Below are 21124 nucleotides of genomic sequence, written 5' to 3' on the forward strand. Positions count from 1 at the left end.
AAACTTTAGCTGGAGTATTTTGATTCTCTATAGGATAGACTCAGGTAAACTTTAGCTCGATTAAAATGGCTGTTCACACCAATATATGAATTCCCTCTTCGAAATTTCTTTATTAGTATTTACATACACGAACTGAACAGGATATTCTATGACTAAAAATAGTTTCTAATAATTCCAATACCAGAACCTATGTAACGCGGCCAGAGGAACCGTCGAATTTTCTGGGACGCGAAGCCAAGTATTTTTCGAAATGCCTCGTCCCGGCCACTCAGCATCATCATGTCAAGTGGCAGCATGGGCAGGTAACGAACGCCTCTGCCTCAGCTGAATCCTCCCTCCGGCTCCTAGTAGATTCCTAACCCCCTCCCCCAATCCCAGCCTGACACCGGTCCACGGCAGAATCCCATTCCGATTCCTCCCTCCCCGTCCCGTCTCCCCTCTCGCCCTAGGGGCCGGGGGGTTAGGGTTCGCTTCACCGCCGGCCTCTCCCTCCGACGCGGCACCGGCCCCCGCGCACCGGGCCCGGATGCTATGCTGCTGAGCTGCAGGACCCTCTCCACCTGGGTGCGCCGCCTCGTCGCTTGCATGGGGTGCGTCGTGCGTGCCTGCGCCCCGCCGCCCTGCCCTCCCCCATCCCATCCTCTCGTGATCCTCCGGCACACGTCACGGTGTAGTAGTGGCCGCGAGGCTCGTGGGGATTGGGATCCCCGCTTGCGGTAGCGAGGTCCTAGACTTCTATAGCTTCTGTTCGTGGCCCATATATGCTCGCTGCTCCCTGATTCAGACTGCGCTGTTTTCGATATTTTAGAGTGGCTATAATGATTCTGATTGGTAGGCTGGTTTCGTTTATCCATTTGGTCTCACTTTTCCTGTTGAGTCGAGCCAGTTGAGTCCGTCGCGTTCGTTGTAGTATCTTCCTGTTGTTTATTTAATCTGCCTGGTCTATTTCCGGTATAAAATAGATGCATTTTAGTCTGACTTTGGTACTAGGCCTCTGTTTGGAAAATGTTCAGTCTTTAGCTGCTGAGTTCACTGAGTGATAGTTGCTCGATATTTTACTGCAACCATCTATCCGGTCACCATCTATCGGGTCAGAAATGGTCATAACTTTGGCCTTTTCTCTTCTGTAATTTGTAATACGAGATAGAGTGCATCACAGCTTATCTGGGATCTTGAATACTGGTGCTAATCAGTCACTGGTCGATCCTGGTTTGCTACAGAGCAGAGGTTGCTTTGGATGCTGTGCTAAGCCAACTCCAATAATAGCAGTAGACGAGCCTTCCAAGCGGTTGAGGATCCAGGGGCGATCAGTAAGGAAGGCTAGCCTCTCGGAGGACTTTTGGAGCACGAGTGCGCATGAGATGGAGAACAGCGGGATCCAATCGCAGAGGAGCATGTCTTCGATCAGCACGTTGGCTCAGTCCAGCGATCAGCATACGGCAGGAAGTAGCAGCAACCCGAATGAGTTTATGAATCAAGGTGAATTCATCCATTTCGTTTCCTCTTTGCCTTATTGATCCATCCTGTTAGTGCCATATACTGTCAAATAGTTAAGTCTCTTACTGATTATTGTAGCTCCATCATGGATGTGAACGGAAACCTGAGTTTAAATGTCCAATGTTTGTGGCCTTGAATATATAGTGGTTGAGATTCTAACTTCTCAGTAAAAATTACAAACTATGATTGAGATAAGGTCTTTGCTTTATGTTCTAATCCTTATCAGTCTCAAGGTTGACATTCGATAATTATGCATACGAATTTGTGGAAAGCCAATGACGTAAACCACCAATTCAGGAAAAGCCTGTATCTTGTTGAAGACTTGAAGTACACTTCTCTGTTCTAGATGTCTTAATGTTCAAATCCTGAACAGTTTCAAATTTGGCCTGGGACGATTCTCAGATTCTGCAAATGCATCTGTGGGAACATGTTTATGTAAATCAGCAAAAACATCAATGGTGTCGGCATGATACACTTACAATATAGTTCATAGACAGCTGAGTGACAATAAATCCACAACTACAATGATCTAGCAAGATTCCTTAAAAATATTGATGACTAAACCAATCTGTAGTGTTTTCTTTTCAAAAAAGAAGAGGGAACTCTACTTTGTAGCATGCTAAGTGTGCCATTAGTAAGTGGTGAATGTTTTTCATTTATTCTCGTTCTTTGTACATCTTATTTGAATTTCCATACTGCCTATTTTTCAGGTCTTATGCTCTGGAACCAGACCAGACAACAGTGGGTTGGAAGCAAAAAACGCCACTCTAGATCTCAACAGCCTCGAGAACCAAAGTTGAGGTGAATATTTTGTGATTTTCTTCTATCACACCTTAACGAGTGCGTTCCCTTAAGTTTTCTATTGTGAACCAAAATAACATTATGTTATTTGATTTCCTCCATAATCTGCAATTTTCTTTTAATGGTGTACAGTTGGAACACAACGTATGAAAGTCTGCTAGGAAGCAATAAGCCATTCTCCCAACCGATACCTCTTGGCGTAAGATCATATGCTTTACTACTTGTCTTCTTTGTCTTAAAGCTTTCTTAAGCTGAACTTGTACTCGCAGGAAATGGTAGATTTGCTTGTGGACGCTTGGGAGCAAGAAGGCCTTTATGATTAGGCCTGTGGAGTTCATTATTTGACTCGGATTAATCGCTTAATGCAGAAGCTCTAGGTTCTCAAGCGTTATATTTTCTGAGCACAATGGTGTACCATGGATGTATCATGAAACATGGCAGCATCCTTATATTAAGCAATTGTAATATATTATTCCTGTCAAGCTTATGAGAACATTGGATGACATTGTACCTGGTGTTTTTATATGAAAACTTTGGGTGATCTAGGCAACTGGATTAAAACAAAAAAGGGGCATGCCTTGTTGTAAACTGAGCCATGGGAAGTGAAATTAATTGAAAACAGAAGAAATGTGAAGTTATTGCCCGCTGAGTGAAGCAATTGCTGGTTTTGCGGCCATTCAAGTTATTCATATCATACCTTATTAATTATAAAAATTATCCATATCATCCCATTATATATGATACTTTTAATCTATCAACATTTAAACCATCTACCCATCTTAAATTCCAGCCGGGTGGAGGAATGCATCCGCCTAATCATGTGAACTCGGGGGAGCCTAAGGTTTGTCTAATTAGATCGATGAACACAAAATCGATGAACACAAAATCACACCACATTTTATAGTGGATCATGCTATTGAAGCGTAAAATCCTACATCCACTGTAAGTTGTATTGATCAGGGCTTGGGAAAGCTCAAGTGTGGACGAATCTGAGTGTGCTCGAGGGTCTCCCAGTGAGTCTGTCCCTTGTAACATTATGTGTCCTCCCTTTTATAGCCCAAAAGAGACACATATAAGGAAGCTGAGCCCCAACAGGCAGGTCCAGGAATATAGTAATAAAAAAACATACTACATGGAACAATTGATGTTGTCGACGGACTGAGATCTTCTCTTGATCGCCATGCGGATTTCTTGACCAACCTCTCCGTAGATTTTTTTTGGTCGCGTGCGGATTTCTTGACTAGACTCTCCTCCCTATCTTGTCAGCGTATGGGTGAAGGATCTGGTATGGGTTGCAGCGTAGACTGGAAGACGTGCGTAGGAGTGTGCGCAGTCGCCTGCACTGTCACGTCCGACCGGTCATTGTAACTGACACAATACCCAACCAAACGACGGTTCATGATGGTGTCTTCCATGCGTGTGGCGCTGCCATGTTAAAGTGCGCCTCGATAACGCGTGAGGCGGTTATAGAGACTTGTCACAAGTCTGCCAATGCCTACACTTGGTCAAAGCACGCCTTGGCCGCCTTGCATTTAATGCAGGCAATGAGGCCTTGCTTCCATGCGAAGGTTTGCACCATGCGCCTAGCGCCCACGTGGCATCACCGGACCCCTGCCTGGGTCCGGAGTAGGACATGGGGGCATGTTCTGCCCTGGAGCACCGGGAGCCCTTGTTGGCGACCGTGCCCCATATGAGGGGTCCAGATCACTACTCGGGAGTCTGGTTTGTATACGTGGAGGTCCTGGACCTTTTAGGGGGTCCAGATTGCGTACATGGGGGTTCGGGACCCACCTATGGGGTCCAGACTCGTTGGAGAAGTCCCTGAGCATATTGCCTCCCTGGACACGTGGCAGCATGAGACCTACCTATAATGCAGGGACAGGCCCCGAGGCTTATGGCCTTATCGGACGGGCTTAGTCCCGCGGTGCCGAGATACTCAGTTCCTTAGCACACGTTTAGATATAATCGTGTGGGTACCGTGTTTTGATACAGTAGTAAGGGGTACCCCAGTTCTGTGGTTCTGACAGTTCCCCCGGGCCTACCTTGGGGGGACGATGCGAGCCCACAGGTGAGACCAAAGCTTAGACTTTGCTTCAAATGGCCCGAAAATGACTGGAGTGTAATTTCATTATGCCTACTGACACACTCGGTTTGGTCCTACTTCTGGTTTTTGTTGTTACGAAAAAAGGAGGGGGAAAGTCAGTGCCAAATGCATTGCAATCCTTGGTGGAGCTTATTTATGATTTCGTGCCGAACCTAGTAAACGAACAAATAGGTGGTCTTTCCGAAATCAATCCATCTCTAGTCAAATTGACGGTCATATCTGTCCCCATAGCTCACTGACCTGTGCCCCCACGCCTAGTAGTTTTGCTCGGTCACGCACGGGGTGCCTCGTTGCCGCCACGTCGGTTTAAAATGGGTTTTCACCCTTGCAGTGGCCCCGAGGAGATACTCATTGCGCTCGGCAATTCACATCCCGCTCTCTACGCACCCAAAATCTGGCACACACCCTGTATGACCGATGGGTCTGGGCCCCTGTGTGATAGATTGGGTTGCCAGGTTTCTGGGTGAACGCTGAACATGATTCCTTACGGCGTTTCGGGGGCGCATGGGAGAGTTCGTCTAAATAAGGATTCACAACACGTATTGTGGTTATCTTTTTGTGTTCACATTCCCTCCCAAGCAGTCACACCCCTTCGCCTTGGTGCTCCTTCACTCCACGCTCGTGCTACCGCACGCGCAATGGCATCCCTTGCCATCCTCACCGCTTTCAAACTGAGGCGGAGCTCGATCTAGTGTGCCACTTTCTTGGGTGGGCCGCATCAGGGTTTGTCGGAGGGATCTACGTGAGCTCTCTTCCTCTCGGCGTCCTGCACCGTGGGGAATTTGTGTTGTTCACTTCGTACATCTCCAGCGACTGGCGATGACGATTTCATCCTTCTTTCTGCTGCTGCTGGAGGAGTTCAGGCTTCAGCTTCAGCACCTCATGCCCCACTCCATCCTCCAAATGGCAATCTTCGTCCACCTCTGCGAGATGTTCGTGGGCGTGGGCCACTACACCTCCCTTTTTCTCCACTTCTTCGTGTTGGTCAAGTCTGGGAAGAGCAAGGACGATATCGACGCCTACTATTTCCAGACGAGGTTAGACCTATCCATAATCTACATCCCTACCCTCGCCGACGGGAAGTGGGAAGACTGGCACAATGACTAGATGGTCGCCAGTACTGAGGACAACGACCGCATCAGCCTGCCTACCAGTAGGGATGAAAACGGACGGAAAAAATCTCGTCCCGACCCACCCCATTTTCCACATTTAATCCGCCCATTTTTGGATTTCCAAAAAAATACGGGTTCGGGACGGGTTACGGGTTGGCCGTCGACGGGAGCGGGACGGAAACGAGAAATATTATTTTTCGTTTGGATTATCGGGATCCCGTATTCGGTCGGGATATTTCCATATTTATTCCGGATTTAACCCGAAGCGGCGTCACCAGTCAAGGCCCAAATCTGCCAAGCCCAACCCAACAGGCAACATGCCTCCATGCCTCCACTCGGTGACTCGTCATGCTAAAGTGAAACCCTAAGTCCATCTTTCTTCTAGCTGGTCGCCGACACTCACGAAGTCATGGACTCACCTAGTCACCTGTCCGGCCGTCCGCCGACACTGACCCGTCCGGTCGTCCGCCGACCGCCATCCAGGCCGTCCTGTTGACTGCTATAGCGTCGAAGCCGTCGGTCCAGGCATCTAGCCCATCTTCTCAGTGTTCTCCAGGCTCCAGCTGCCGTCTGCCGAAGACACGGCTGTCGCCCGTCGGGCGCTCGGGCAGACCGTAAACGAAGAGTCGATGTCGAAGACACGAGCAGTCGAGCACACTACACACGGTCGTCGCCTGTGTCCTGTGGGGCAGACGAAGACAGCCAAAACACCGAAGCCAACCAGTACCGCAGTACATGTACGTCTCTCTCGCCGAGCTCCAATCCAGCGCATTTGGTTAATTGATTGTTTGGTTAATTCTTCAATTATTCATAGAGTGGCATACTGGCATTAGATTGTTTGCAGTAGTTGAGACTCGATATGTCTCACTCTGGAATAGGACCCGGAGGAGAAGGAGCACGCCATTCAGGCTCCATGCCTGCGGAGTCAAAGACTGGGAACAGCAACCTAGGTTTGGGAAGCATGTTGCCACTGCCTCCATTACAACCACAGCGATCACCACTACCTCCTTCTGTGAGAGGCAGCAGCAACAGCTCTATTTCAGCAGGCATGTGTATTTTTTATTGCAGAGTTGCAGTGTATTGTTGATTTTAGATTAGGAACATGTCTAATAGTATATTGTCAATTCTTTGAAAGGAAACAAGAGAAAAGCAAGTGGAAGCTCTATGGGTGCACCAATTGGTCAGTCGTCATCTTTAGCACAAGCAGCTGAAAATAAAGATGCAAATAAATTGGTTGTCGCAGGCACAAGTAATACTGGTACTAGAGCTGTAGCTTCTGTTGATATAGCGAGCCTTGATGATGATGATGAGGACATACAAGAGGAGATGACTGGAATAGGAAAGAGAGAAAAGAGGATTGGATCAATGCAGTAAGAAAAGGTATATGTTTGTCCAATTATTCTTATGTATTTATTATATGTCTGTCTTTAACTGTGTATATTGAATTACATATGTATATATTCTTAACTTTCAGATTCTAAAAGTGTTCTTTCAATTGTGGCTGAACTAAAACCCCTAGAGACAGATCCTTTATCCCCTAATGCTAGACACTTGATGGATGATGAGGTAATTTGTTGCTACCTTGCTGCTTGCTACCTTGCTGGAAGCCTGGAACTTGTTGATTGCTGCTACCTTGCTGCTTGCTACCTTGTTGCCTTGTGCCCATGTTTCTACTGTCTTTACTGCTACCTATCATTTGCAAATACTTATACAGATCTATTCTAAAATGTAGGAACATGGCCGGGATAGTGATTCAATATTCAATGAAGATGGTGAGCTGTGAAGAAATCTTGCAAATGTGTGTTTGATGTCATGGACTCATGAAGACATTGAAGAACTTATATTGTGTCCATATGTGTGTGTCAGTGTGTGAGTGTGACTATTACTCTGTTAACTGTTATTGTGTCTGGACTGAATTTATGTGAGCTAAGTGAGTGTAAGTTTACTTGTTGGATTTGGATTTGTGCTATGTGCTCATGTACTATTGTGGACTTATTTTCCTGTTGTTCAATGGCTATGTGGTCAACTGGTCATGTAATCATGTGGTGATGTGGACTTTTTTCCGGTTAATTTTTCTATTGAGGCAATTTTTGTTCGTTTCCGGTCGTTTTGGTTCGTTTCCGTAAACCTGTATAATCCGGACCCGTTTCCGCCCGTGGTTGTTCCGCTCCCGCTCCCATTTCCGATAAAGAATTGTGGGAGCGAAAACGAGAGAAGGGTTTTTCCGTCCGTTTCCGTCCGTTTTCATTGCTACCTACCAGCGGGCCTTCCCTCGACCGCAAGCAGTAGAAGGCCAAGCCCTCCCTTTCGTCGGAGTTCTGCCCCATTATGGACAAAATCAAGATCTTGGCTTTGGGGGCCTGACGTCGATGCACGTGCTCGGTGATTTCGTGAAGCGCCGGATCACGCCGCTATAGCAGAGGTCGTACATGGCCTATTGGTTCACCGACCCGAATGACTATTGCAGGGTCCAACGTGGGCCGGATGTAGATATGTCCCAGGAGGAATTGGGTACCTGGTGTAGGGGATTACTAGGGAGGTCTTCGTCCCCGAGTCCCTGATCCTCCCCTAGCAAGTCACTGAGCTTTGTGATGACCAGAGCCAATGGACGACGATCATGGTGACGTTGTCGTCCCTCGACGATAGCGGCGTGGTGGTTCGCTAGACCGGTGCTCGGGACCCTCATCGCGGGATCTAGATCCTCGGTGTGCTGGCTGGGGGTCCCCAGCTTGGTGGTGCGGCCTCTAGCACCGCCCCCGCCATGGCCCCCAGCCCCTTAGGCAAGGGCAAGGGGTCTGCGAGCAGCACTTCCACCCTAGGCAGCTCCGAGGGATCGGAGGAGGAAAGGCGACTCTAGATGCGCCGTGCCAATGGGTCGTTCGTTTCGGAGCCTGCCAAGAAGTGCCAGAAGACCGAGGATGCTAGCGCGTAGGCGCTAGCCAGCTCCCTGATCCTGTCGCCACGATCGCCGCCTGGGGTTGGTCGCTCCTAGGAACGACAGCAGCAACAACAACAACAATAGCCTGCACAGCAACCGTGGCTTGAGCAGCGGTCGTCGCGCTTCCACGGACACTGGAAAGTCTAGAGCCCCAAGTAAGTGCACCATCTTTATCCGTAGGCCTAGCCACCTTGATGATGAGTCTTAACCCATTATTTGTTTGCAAGGACTTCTTCCTTCGCTACCTCGCTGGGTGCCGGCCCTGCTAGAGGGTCTGGCTATACGTGGCCAAAGGGCCATGTCATGCCAGCATGGCACGAGCCATCATGGGCCATGCTAATTTACTTAGGCCGAGACACGACATGGATAAATAGTGGGTCGTGTCAGGCCCGTTTGTGGGCCGAAGTCTGAGGCCAAGCATGGTCTTACTAGTTTTAAATGGGCCATGTTGGGCTACTAACCCGTGCGGCCCAACGCTTGTCTTGTAATAGGGCTCAAAAATAACTTATTTTTCCTATTTTTATTGTTCGTTTTCTCGATTTTCTCTAATAGAACTCGAAAATAGGTTTAAAGTGTGGATCGAGTTGGTCATATTTATATATATATATGGTAGTCTAGAATAGGACAAGTAAGGTTGGGCCACAAACGGCTCGTGTTGGGTCGTGCTCGGTTTGATGGGCTATCTGTGCCTAGCATCGGGCTAAATAGGCTGATAGTAAACGGGTCGTGACCGTGTCGCCCGATGGGATTGTACCCAAGCCCAACCATGACCCATGATGGGCCTCGTGCTAACCTAGGCATTATTACTATCATGTCGTGTCATGCCCATGTCGTGCCAAAATGATCGTGCCTCGTGTTGGCCTATATACTGGTCACCTATAGGTCTGGCCCCCAATAGCAGGGGCCCACTGGGGGCGCTACCAGAGGACCACGCCCGGCTGCAGCCAGCGTAGTGCCCTCAGCCACCGGTGTTCCGGCGAGGGACCCGACGACAGCGGTTCGAGCGACAGGGGGGTGTCGCGGCGGCAGATAAGGCTTCGGCTGGGGGATCCGCACTCGCCCCTAGCGCTAGGGCCGGTGCGGGAAACGCAGAGACCATCGAGGGCCCAGGGTGGGAACCCCCGTCGATTCTGCTGCTCCAGACCTGGCATCGGATGGCGGCGCGTCCCACTCCGTCCTCCGCCTACTTTGGAGGAGGTGAAGATGATCTTTGGGCGGCAACTCCAGTCAGGCTGATGAAGAGGTGGCGCCGGTCTCGGTTCCCGCGTACTGTCCCGCGCCCGCCGGGTTCTCGACGAGACTGTGATGGCGATCCAGCGGGAGTGGGAGGCGCTTGAGGCAGAGCTCCATCGCCTTAGCGACTGGCACGTCCGACTGGAGGAGCGCACTAAGGCGACGTCTCATCAAGTTGCCTCCGAACGATCCAAACTCGAGGAAGACCATAAGGATTACAAGAGGGACCTTCGAAGGGTATACGAGTTACGACCGGGAGATGGAGGCATCTTGGAGGGAGCGGAAGGTGGCCCGAAGCCGGAGGGAGGAGGCCGCGACCTAAAACGAGGGCCTTCTTGCGGAGTTCAAGCCAAGCTGGAGGCCAAGGACCAAATTCTAGAAACCCAGCGGGTGCAGCAGGCGGAGTCCACCGAAGAGCTGCGCAAATGGAGACTAGAGCTCCAGGACATGGCTAGCAACGTCACCCTTGTCGAGGAAAACATTAAGGAGGAGAAGTGATCCCTAGATAGGCGAGAGTCAGACATCGCCTCCAAGGAGAAACTGCTCACCTGGTGAGGCGAGCTGCTGGCCAAGCGAGAGCATCGAGCAGTGGAGAAAGAGGAGCTGGAGGAGCGGATCCACCAGTTCAACGCGGCGCTGGACCTCTAGGCGATGGAGGCTACCAAGAAGGCCCTCAAAGAACTCCAAGCAGAACACCGCGTTGGGGTCCAGCGTATTGCCGAGTGGGCTGGCGAGGCAAGCACGACGCTGGTGCCACTAGGGATGAGCCCTATCCCAGTGTCGGAGCCACTCGCGTCGATCTCCAATGCCCTCCTGGTGCTAGACTCTGCCGCTGACTGACTCCAGCGCCCCGTATAGAGGCCGAGGGCCAAAAGCTCTACTGGGCGGTGGTGTAATACCTAAATTTATAAATCATATGAAAAGAGATTTCCTTGAATATTTTGTCTCTATTTAATGGAGCATGTGAACACCACATTTAAAAATAAATAATTAATTAAAGACATACCACAAAGTTTTGCATCATGCTGAGGCTTCATTTTGTGTGCCTTTTGTGACAATATAAAAATAATATAAAAAGAGAGATATACTATACAATGCAAAATAATCTTTTAAATAAATAAATTTATTCCACAATGGTATGTTCAAATCATACATCCAAAATTGGGTACAAATTCGCCACAAAAAGTTTATTTCAGATTTGGAATCTAAAGGTGAAAAGAAAAGGAAATTAGAAATAGAAAATATAAAATATAAAAAAAGACTCACATGCGCCCATGCCACACTCGTCCACTAACCAGATACCTCCTTAGCGCATGATCTGGTGCATGCGTAGCTTGCTAGCCGCCTGGCTGCACTACGTGGCCAGTGGAAAATTCTTGTTAGCGCATGTCCTTATCTCATGCATTACGTAGCGCCGTAGGTGGTGGGCCCCTCCCCTGCTGACTGGGTTGTTGTGAACGGACTGCCGTATTCACGGGAGACTCCAACGTCCGCGCCTGGCAAGGAGATATCATCGTCGAGTATATAGTAACTAGTAGATGGGGCGCGCCCTTAGACGCGCTATCTGAGTTGGATTTATTTAACGTGATAAATTGTATTATTTTTTTATTCTCAAAATAATACAATAAATGAAATTCAGGTTCTGCGCTCAAAATAACCATTTGTAGATAGACGTCACAGATTTTTTATGGAGAAAAGACTGGTTGTGTGTTTAGGAAATAGAAGTTTTATATGTGAGCAAAATGAAGCTGCTACCAGCCACGCATGTGTTTGATTTTTTTAAGTCACACTGGGAAATAGAGTATAACTGATAGCTAAAAACATCAAACCATATTAGCACCTTTTCTGAAAATATAACGTACCAAAATTCCAATGGCCCTAAGCAAATTTTTGATCGATCATCGTTTCTTGAAACATCAATTTCAGAGAAGAAAAAGAGAACTCAGGAGACGCCAAAAGTTCACAGGGAAAATGATGATTCCTGCTCTAGACCTCAAGTATGGGGCAAATGAAACGGCTTGTAGGTGCCGTGTGACCCTGAAAAGCACCTTTCCTAGCCTTGGCTGCGACATCCTTCTGTCGCTCAAGTGTAAAATCTCAGATTTGCTCCCCACTCTATAAGAAAGAATTACAAAGATAAATAGATAATTTAAATTAATAAACGTTCTTAAGGGCGGGGAGATGGGGATGCAGGATATAAGCCGCAACAGGTACAGGACTCGACGCTGATGGTGAGGTCATGAACGGACTGGAAGCTCTTGTGGGTGAACTACAGCAGCAGACACGACTTGTCGACGCTTGCAGCAAAGCGAAGCAGAGGAAGGCCATCAACATCATCTCGAGCGGGCAAGCGGCAGATTGGATCTCTATCTTGCCGCGACGACGACAACAATGATCCAATCGGGGAACGGAGGAATGAAGGGCGACGGGATGGGACATACCTGTTCGTCGATGATGATGTACTTGAAGAAGCAGGCGTACAACATCCCCGTTGGTGGGGTTGGTCCTCCGGGGACGAAGAGCTACGGAGGGGATTCCGTGCGCAGGTGACGAATCGGAGGAGAATTAAAAGAAGATCGGGAGAGCGCGTTGTAGTGGAGGTAGAGGCCGTTTAGGGAGCAGAGTCCTGCGACGACGGGTGGGAGCGTGCCGGCGAGCCCCTTCTCCTGTAGCGAGACGGTGGCGACGACGCCGAGGACGTCTCACGCGACGCCCTTGAATCACCGGAACGGTGCCAGCACACAGGAGTTGTGGTAGGGCGCCAATAACTGGAGCAAGCCCGTAGTGCCAGCAGCGCGTGGACCTCGCCGTTGTCCGTTGCGTAGACCTTAGCCAACCTAGGGCATAGAGAAGGAGGAGGAAGGCAGCAAGCGCGAGGAGACGGTTCTCATTCATATGGTTGGGAATGGGAAAGACTGACGCTTCGAGAAAGGAGTCCGGTTGCTGCCCGTGACCGTTCTGATCGGATCGGACGTCTATATATAGAGTGTTCGCGAGGTTTCTAGGATAGGGCAAGCGACGCTTTGAAGGAAGTCTGGAAGTGCGCGATGGACGACGGTTGATGGATGATCGAACGGCTATGAAGTTTTCCGACGACGTGGATGGCCTAGCCGGCGCCGTTTCCGTCCGGCTTTCATAATATAGAAATTCCATGCGCCGCCTACCTATGTTTATTTATCGCAAGCCAGCCTCGCCCACCCTGTTCCAAGCGCACGCACGGAGTTAGTCATCGTGTAGTGAGTGGTCACCGCAGAAGCTGTTGGGCGGACGGTGGGGACAAGTTTTCTCATCAGGATTTATGGCTCCACCACGGATCTGGTGCCCGCCGCGGGTGAGACCCTTTGTGCTAAGAACTCCGGTGAGCTATCCCTGTTCCTTCTCCCTGTGGTTCCTGTTTCGTTTTCTTCTCTGCGCGTAGCAAGGCTGGGGTTGGATAAGCCTGGGAGCTAGGCATGCCGCGCTCCAGTAATCCTCCGTCGTATGCCGCGCGTGCGTAGTCGTACACATACAGCGCATGACCGAAACGAAGCGTGAATGGGTGCAGCGAACGGGGTGCGCAATACGCTGGGCCGCTGGCTAAGCGAGAGGCAAGGCGAGGATATTGGGGTCACGCTGGTGGCAATCTCCGGCTGATGCTCCTGCGGCCACCGATGCAATGGAGGAGGATGTGGAGTGGAACTTGCCAGGGCTGCGCTGCAGAAGTGGAATAGGGACGCGCTCTCGGCGCACCTCTGGGGCATCGCGTCTGGAAAGCGCCGTCGTGGGCTGGTGAACGCCATGGCGGCCGGTCGGTCTGATGTAGAAGAATGCCGCTTGCCGTCGGATCAACGATTGGGCGGTTTGGATTAAATCTGGGGGTAGCCAAATAGGAACCGTTGGATCGAGATCTCACGCGTTAGATTGGATCGCGTAGTTCTGAACTCGTAGCCGTTAGATCGAGATCTGGCGGTCAGGAGCGTGTACCGGTTCAGATTAGATCTGAGCCGTTCAGTTGTAATCGGGTGGCCTGAAACGGACGATACCCCTTCGGCCTGTAAGTTTTGCATATGAGTCCCTCTGTTTATCTAAAAACAACCCGCCATCCTCGCTAGTATCTCTCTGTGTCTTAGGAAAACTTATGTTGAGGCCCCTAAACTTTCTGATTATTGTGGCACAATCCAGAAAAGGGGAAAATCAGATTAAATGAATTAGAAAAATACATTTTTAATACAAAAACAATTCTAGAAACTTGTTTATTCCATAGAAAATTCATTTTTGCTCCAAATTGAACCATTTCAACTTCTAAATTTTTTTAATAATATTCTCTATCATTTAGTGTCTCTGTTTGGACATGAAAACAGTAAGAAAATTAATTTATCATTTAATCCTATTTCAAGCACATTAAATCTTAGGAAATTCATAACTTGAAATTTATAACTCCAAATTTAATGAATCCAGTTCCTATGATCTCATTTTAATGTGTAGATTTTTACTGTATATTTTATTTACATGTTTGATGTGATGTTAATTTATGCTATACTATGTATATATTGTGTTGATGCGAGTAGACGAGCAAACCACTGTGGATTCTGAGGTTCAACAAGTAGAGGTAGCTGAGCAGGAGCTCATGGAAGGCAAGTTGTGCCCTTGATCACTTACTTTTTCCTAGCCATGTTCTTATTAATTATAATGATCTGCATAGGATAATTTTGATGGGACCCAATAGGTTACCCTAGTTTTGGCTATCTTTATACCTTGTTTACCACTGAAATATTTCTTTGGGTAGTACCTGCTATTGCTTTATGTGGATTTGGGTATGAAGATACTTTATTCATAATTACTCTTTTATTCTCTTTTATTATTACTGCTCATGTTAAGATCATTATGTTAATGGGAACATGGAGCGACCACCCGGGAAAACAGTGCTACCACAAGGGTATAATGGGACGCCCTTGGCTGATTAACTAGGAAAGCTAGTGGAGGTCTTCCTTACCCGAAAGGGGCAAGGGCAGTAGGGGAGTGGTCAGTGTAGGGAGGTCCTTGGGTTGATTTTGCTGCGATGGCGGTCAGGCAAGAACCCTGCACTGGAGCTTCCTATAAACTGTAGCGGGATTTCTGAAGCTAGTGGAACTTTGTAAAGGCCTCGTAGTGTTACCCTGCCTCGCCTCCTCGGTAGAGGTGTATGGGATTGGCCATCTCTTGGCAGATGGGTAACATGACTTGTGGGTAAAGATGTGCAACCTCTGCAGAGTGTAAAACTAGTATACTAGCCGTGCTCACGGTCATGAGCGGCTCGGACCCTCACATGATTAATTTATGGAACTTAAATTTAATTGGACATTTGCACCGCATTTGGGATTATTTTACTATTACTTTTCTTTATTATTATTAAGGTTTGGTATTTACTTACACTTAGTAATTGCTAATAAAATTTTGACCAACTTATAAAAGCAATGCTCAGCTTCAGCCTTTATTCCATTGATCAGCCTTACACTTCATGAACTCCCACCTTTGGTGAGTTCATGCCACATTATTCCCCACGACTTGTTGAGCGATGAACGTATGTGAGCTCACTCTTGCTGTCTCACACCCCCCCACAGGAGAAGAACAGGTGGTTCAGGAGGAGCCACAAGGCGAGGAGTATGATCTGATCTAGGTGGCGTTTCTCAGTCGACATTGGCGCCGACGATCCTTAGTTCGTTTTATGGTTATTCCTTTAATTTGTAATAAGACTTCCGCTATGTAATAAGTACTCTGATTATATTATGACATTTATCTCTATACACTCTGTTATTATATATGTTGTCTCCTTTGGCGCATGTATGAGATGCACCCGGCTTTGTTCCTTAAAACCGGATGTGACAGGTGGTGGACTACATCTTACATGCTTTCGAAGCCATGACCCTGCCATATCTTTGGCACCGGTAATTGACAGTCCGGTGGCCATAGCAGAGGACACCTCCCGGGAGAGCATACAGGAGGTGGTGGTTGCACGCTTCCAGCGCGACCCTCCCGACATCGAGTAGCTAGATCTACAAAGAGGCGTGGGCCCCGTTGGGAGGCAGTTGTTGAAAGTTCCCTATGCCCAGGAATAGGATCTGAATGTCGCCTAGAGGGGGGTGAATAGGCGGATAATAATTATCACTTTAAAACTAGAAATTCTTACTCTACTCGAAGGCTGGATCGCTGTGGAATGAAAGACCCTTCGAGTAGGTTGCAGCGGAATTGAAGTTCCTGTCTTAAGATACCCTGCACTTCGAAGACAGGTTGTACCACATATAAATATAGAAGTGCAAGTATAAACAACAAATAAGATAGAGAAACAACACACAACACAGAGCAGAGCACACAGACACAGGGATTTATCCCGAGGTTCGGCCAAGCCTGAAATGCTTGCCTAGTCCTCGTTGGAGTTAGCCACACCTTGGCTTGGAGTCTATTTCAACTCCTTCCTCCGTTTGCTCAGATATGTCAGTGCGACAGATAGAGCCTTCCACTATGTTGATATCAGTTACAACGATGTCGTGGCTGCTTACAATCTTCTCGACAGCACTCCGGCAGAGTAACAATGCGCTCAAGATATTGCTCTAGCTCTCAACAACACTTCCCCTCTCTCTAAAGGCTTATAACTTCACCTCTACACAAACTAGAGAGATACAAAAGAGAGGGAGAGAAAGAAATGATCCAAATGATGTATGGACTTGTTGGCTGCACTTGTGTACATGTTTGAGGCGCCTATGGGTCCCTTTTATAGCCCCAAAGGGCCTAGGAGCCGTTGGAGCTTCATTTGGAAGCTCCCAGCCTTCCCTGGTTGCGGGTGCACTAGACTGTCCGGTGGCGAGTTGGTGCACCGGACAGGTTACTATTCACTGACCTGTGCACCGAATAGGTCACTATTCATTGTCATGTGCACCGGACATAGCTACTATTCACTGTCCTGTGCACTGCACACAGCTACTATTCACTGTCCTGTGCACCGGACAGGTCACTATTCACTGTCTTGTGCAGCGGATAGAGTTACTATTCACTGTCCTGTGCACCGGACACCTACTATTCATTGTCGTGTGCACGAGCCAACAGCACACTAAGTGATTTTTCCTCCGTTCTTTCTCCGTTTGACTTCAACTTTTGGAAGGATTTTCCTGAGACTTAAACAAACACATTTAGAGTATAATCCAATTGATTTAGTCCTAGAAACTTACATCTTTCTTTTTCTTCTCCTAGCTTTTCTGTTTCTCCTCCAGCAGAGCTCAGAATGGTACTTTCTCTACAGAAAGAGTTAGAGAGCAAACCAAAGCACCAAATTTGTAGTAAGAGGTGTATGCAACATGGTTGAAAACTCAAACCATACATACTTAACCTTTTTCATCGTTTTACCCAATTTGGCATGTTTGAGGTCGATGTTGGACTCTAAACCATTAAGTCAACTTGACTTGATCTAGATTGACATATCTGAGCTCCACCTCCCTTGTTCATTTCTCGAGCTTGATCTTGAGCCTTATGACTTACACCACATAACTGTAGATGTTACCTCATTGGTTGTAAGTCATTTCCTTATGTAGTGATCCTTGATGCACCATAACTCTTAAATCGATCAACCTTGACTTTGCAAGTCTTCTTCTTCACCCCTGGCTTTGGGTTCCTGGTCTCCTTGACCTTCTCCCGTGCACTCGGTACCTCGAAGCTCTTCTTGCCTCCATCCTTGGCTTGATCGGTTGTCTCTGAGTTACACACCCCGAGTCTCACTTAAGCAGTGTTCATTATCTATAGATAAATCAGTCTTTGGACCATCACACTTGTTCACTTGTGTTGAACCCTGTTAGCTTTGCATTAAGCACCTGTTCAACACTTAGCACACTTGTTAGTCCTTTAATTGGGTTGTCATCCAAACACCAAAACCCACAAGAGAGCTTTCAGTTGTAATAGCTTTTGACAATGCAACATACTTAAGAACCATGAATGAATAATATTGGAACTTAATTGTATATTATTTGCCCTTATGTTGGTGTGTGTAGCACCATCAACTTTCGCCTAGTACACTACCCCCCTAGGAGGTAGTCTCGACTGGTCGAGGCTGGCTACCACCAAACCAAGGAAAAAATTGATGCCCTGGCCCCCTAGGAGCTAGGCTCAATAGTTTGAGACTACCTACCATTGAACCAGGACCTAGACCTGCACATGGCTTCAACTTTGAAGTTTAGTAGCGCACCCATGGGGTCCACAATCTGGTATCTCTGATCCTTTGATTCATGCAACAGGATCTGCAAGACTGGGCTTAGGCTAAAGAGAGGTCCGGACCTCTAGGATCTTAGTCCCAGGTACTAGGGTGCTTGTTGCAGAGTGGTGGAGTGTGCAAGATTAGGGTACAGAACAAGGCTAAGCGACTACACTGCTTTGGACCACCCCAGGGAACGAACATCGATTCTCCTGGCCCAGTCCCCTGGTAGCCAGACCCCCTTCAATAGTAAAGGGGTCCTAAACTGAGCTGCAAGCCTGATTACTCAATTCAGAACTCAACATACTAGAAAGGGTGGGGAACCTTACAGGTGGGATAGAAAAATATTGCTTATAAGCTGAAGCAGAATAAAAATCATCACAAGGCACATCTGGGGGTAAATATTTCCTTTATAACTCTGATATACATGGGATGTGTGATGTACACCAACGGACTGGGCTTACGAGGGCGGACCTCGCCAGGTTGGTCCACACGTATGCACTACCTAGTTACAAAGGATGAAAACTCAACCCCCCATCCTTGCCCTTATAGATATAACTTATGGAGGTGCTCTAGGTTCCATGGATTAGGCAGGGGCACTCCTTTTGTGGCAAGGTGGACGCAGTCAGGCCGGCATATTTTCGTCACCTTGAGGTGTCCTTCCCAGCTAGGGGAGCGTTTATGGAGCCCTTCTCGCTTTGGTACTCGCCTTAGGACTAGGTCCCCAGCCCGGAGCTCCCTACTATGCACGAACCATTAGTAGTAGCGCCTGAGCGCCTGGTTGTACCATGCATTTTGGATTGCAGCTCGTCATCTTCGCTCATCGATGAGGTCCATGTCTAATTGTTCCTGCATGGATTCATCGAAAGCCTAGACCCGTGGTGAGCCCATGATGATTTCTAGGGGAAGGCAGGCTTCAACCTCGTAGACCTGAAAGAACGGGGTCTCCCCGGTAGCTCGGGTGGGTGTAGTACAGTTTCCCCACAGTATGCACAGAAGCTCATTGACCCAATTTGCACCATGCTTCTTTAGGAAGTCATAGGTGCGTGTCTTGAGCCCCTGAGGATTTCTGCATTTGCCCTCTCAACTTGGCCGTTGCTTCTAGGATGATCCACAGACACAAAGCAGAGCTGAGTGTCGATGCCCTTGCAATACTCTTGGAAGAGCCGACTCCTAAATTAGGTCCTGTTGTCTGTAACGATACGACTTGGGACACCAAATCTGCAGATAATCGATTTGAGTAAGGCAACGACAGCATCTTGGGTGATGTTGACCACAGCGGTAGCCTCCGGCCACTTTGTGATTTATCGATGGCAACGAAGAGGAACATGTACCCTCCAATAGCCCTGGGGAATGGTCCCAGATATCCACCCCGATATGGCGAATGGCCAAGACGGTGGAATCTTTGTAGAGCCTGAGCCGATGTGTGTATTTGCTTCGCATGGAACTGCATGCTTTGCAGGACTTTACCAACTCAATTGCATCCTAGAGGGTGGTCAGCCAGTAAAAGCCATGCCGGAAGGCCTTACCGACCAGTGTGCGGGATGAAGAATGACTTCCACACTCGCCTCCATGGATCTCCACGAGCAACTCACGGCCCTCCTCCTGGGTGATGCAGCGCATGAGAATGTCATTGGTGCCATAGAGATAGAGATCCCCCTCTACCATGGTATAGCGTTTAGCCAACCGCATTATGCGCTCAGCGGGCACATGGTCTTCAGGAATGATATTTTCTTTCAGGTAGTCCTGGATCTCAGAGATCCATGCATCAGGGCCGTCCTGAGCAACTAGAAGTGGCACTAGGAGGTTGGTGGGATCCTCGATAGCACACACAATCCTTGGCGAGCTCCAAGGATGGAACGCCACCGGGACCACTAGCTTCGAGGTGCTAGTCTCGCCTCCTTTGCCCATTTTGACAGAATGGGCGGTACTTCTCAGCAGCCGTCTTTTGAAGACGCCCTCAGGCATAGGTGCCCAAGTTGATGCCCTCATGGAGAGTTCATATGCTGCAGTGTTATTAGCACGAGGAACATGTTGCGGTTCTAAAGCATCGAAATCCTTTCCTAGCCTCCTTACGTGGAGGAGGTATGATGCGAGCCTAGGCTCGTTGCAGCTACATTCTCCTCGGACCTGCTAGATGATCAGTTGAGTCCCCCTTCACCAGGAGTTGGTGGACCCCTAGGGATAGGGCCATGGACAAGCCAAAGATCAGAGCTTCATACTCCGCCATGTTGTTGGTGGCCTTGAACTCAAGGTGTACCATGTACTTTACTTGATCTCTGTTTGGGTCGATGAGGACCACTCCGGCACCGCCACCCTGCATGCGGGCGGACCTGTTGAAGAAGAGTATATTGTGGGGCTCGATGAAAACTGGAGCCCTAGGTTCCGCCTGTGGAGGACCCGTATCATGATCACGGCCCCACGAGCGCTCGGGGAAGGGGTCCACTTCACTATGAAGTTAGCCAGAACCTGGCTCTTGATAGCGTGGCGGGGCTGGAAGTCCAGTGGGAACTCAGCGAGTTCCGCAACCCACTTGGCGATGTTGCCCGTGGCGTTAGAGTTGTGGAGAATGGCCATCAATGGGAAAGAGGTTACCATCACAACCCTATGTGCCTAAAAATAGTGGTGCAGTTTCTTGGACGCAACAAGTATAGCATAGATAAGATTGTGTGTCTCGAGTTACTAGGCCTTTGCCTCGTGGAGGACTTCGCTGACGTAGTTGACCAGCTTCTAGATGGTCCGGACCCCTGTAGCTGGTCCCCGTCCCCTAGATTCCTGATCTTTCAACGACTTTGTGATGGATGGACCACCACCGTATCCTAGGGGGATCTCGGTGTCCTCCAAGGGAAGTTGCCCTAGCATTTCGCGACCAGCACCATGCTAACCACCCCTACGGCTGCCACAAGGTATAAGTATAGTACCACCCCTAGCTCTAGAGCCACCAATACGAGCATGGATGTAAGATGATGCTTCAGCTCCTAGAAATCTTGTTCCACCTCTTCAGTCCAAGTAAATGGGCCGGTCTTCCTCAACATCTAGAAGAAGGGTAGCGCCCTCTCCGCCAGCCTTGAGATGAAGCGGTTGAGGGTCGCAAGTGACCTCGTCATCTTCTAGAAATCTTTGATGAGGGTGGGAGGCTTCATTGCCTTGATTGCCCTAGGTTTGCTTCGATGCCCCGGTGCGAAACCAGTAATCCTAGCAACTTCCTAGCAGAGACACCAAAGACGCAATTCTCAGGGTTTAGC

General features: G+C 48.6%; 1 protein-coding gene across 1 annotated transcript; it reads left to right on the forward strand.

Moving 5' to 3' along the window:
- Window positions 1-386: 386 nt before the first annotated feature.
- On the forward strand, window positions 387-2941 carry LOC100277310 (uncharacterized). The gene is made up of 5 exons (NM_001407256.1): window positions 387-590; window positions 1226-1479; window positions 2208-2298; window positions 2431-2497; window positions 2568-2941. The coding sequence occupies exons 1-5, from the start codon at window positions 532-534 to the stop codon at window positions 2619-2621; spliced, it is 525 nt and encodes a 174-aa protein (NP_001394185.1). The 5' UTR covers window positions 387-531; the 3' UTR covers window positions 2622-2941.
- Window positions 2942-21124: the final 18183 nt, after the last annotated feature.

The sequence above is a fragment of the Zea mays genome, chromosome 9 (assembly GCF_902167145.1).
Source record: "Zea mays cultivar B73 chromosome 9, Zm-B73-REFERENCE-NAM-5.0, whole genome shotgun sequence".
Taxonomy (NCBI): Eukaryota; Viridiplantae; Streptophyta; class Magnoliopsida; order Poales; family Poaceae; genus Zea; species Zea mays.

What these genes read in the sequence shown, in the direction of transcription:
- LOC100277310 (NM_001407256.1), top strand. Translation starts at nt 532, where the DNA reads ATGCTGCTGAGCTGCAGGACCCTCTCCACCTGGGTGCGCCGCCTCGTC. An exon ending in CCTCGAGAACCAAAGTTGAG is followed by an intron (nt 2,299 to 2,430) that starts GTGAATATTTTG and finishes AATGGTGTACAG; the next exon opens with TTGGAACACAACGTATGAAA. An exon ending in CCCAACCGATACCTCTTGGC is followed by an intron (nt 2,498 to 2,567) that starts GTAAGATCATAT and finishes TTGTACTCGCAG; the next exon opens with GAAATGGTAGATTTGCTTGT.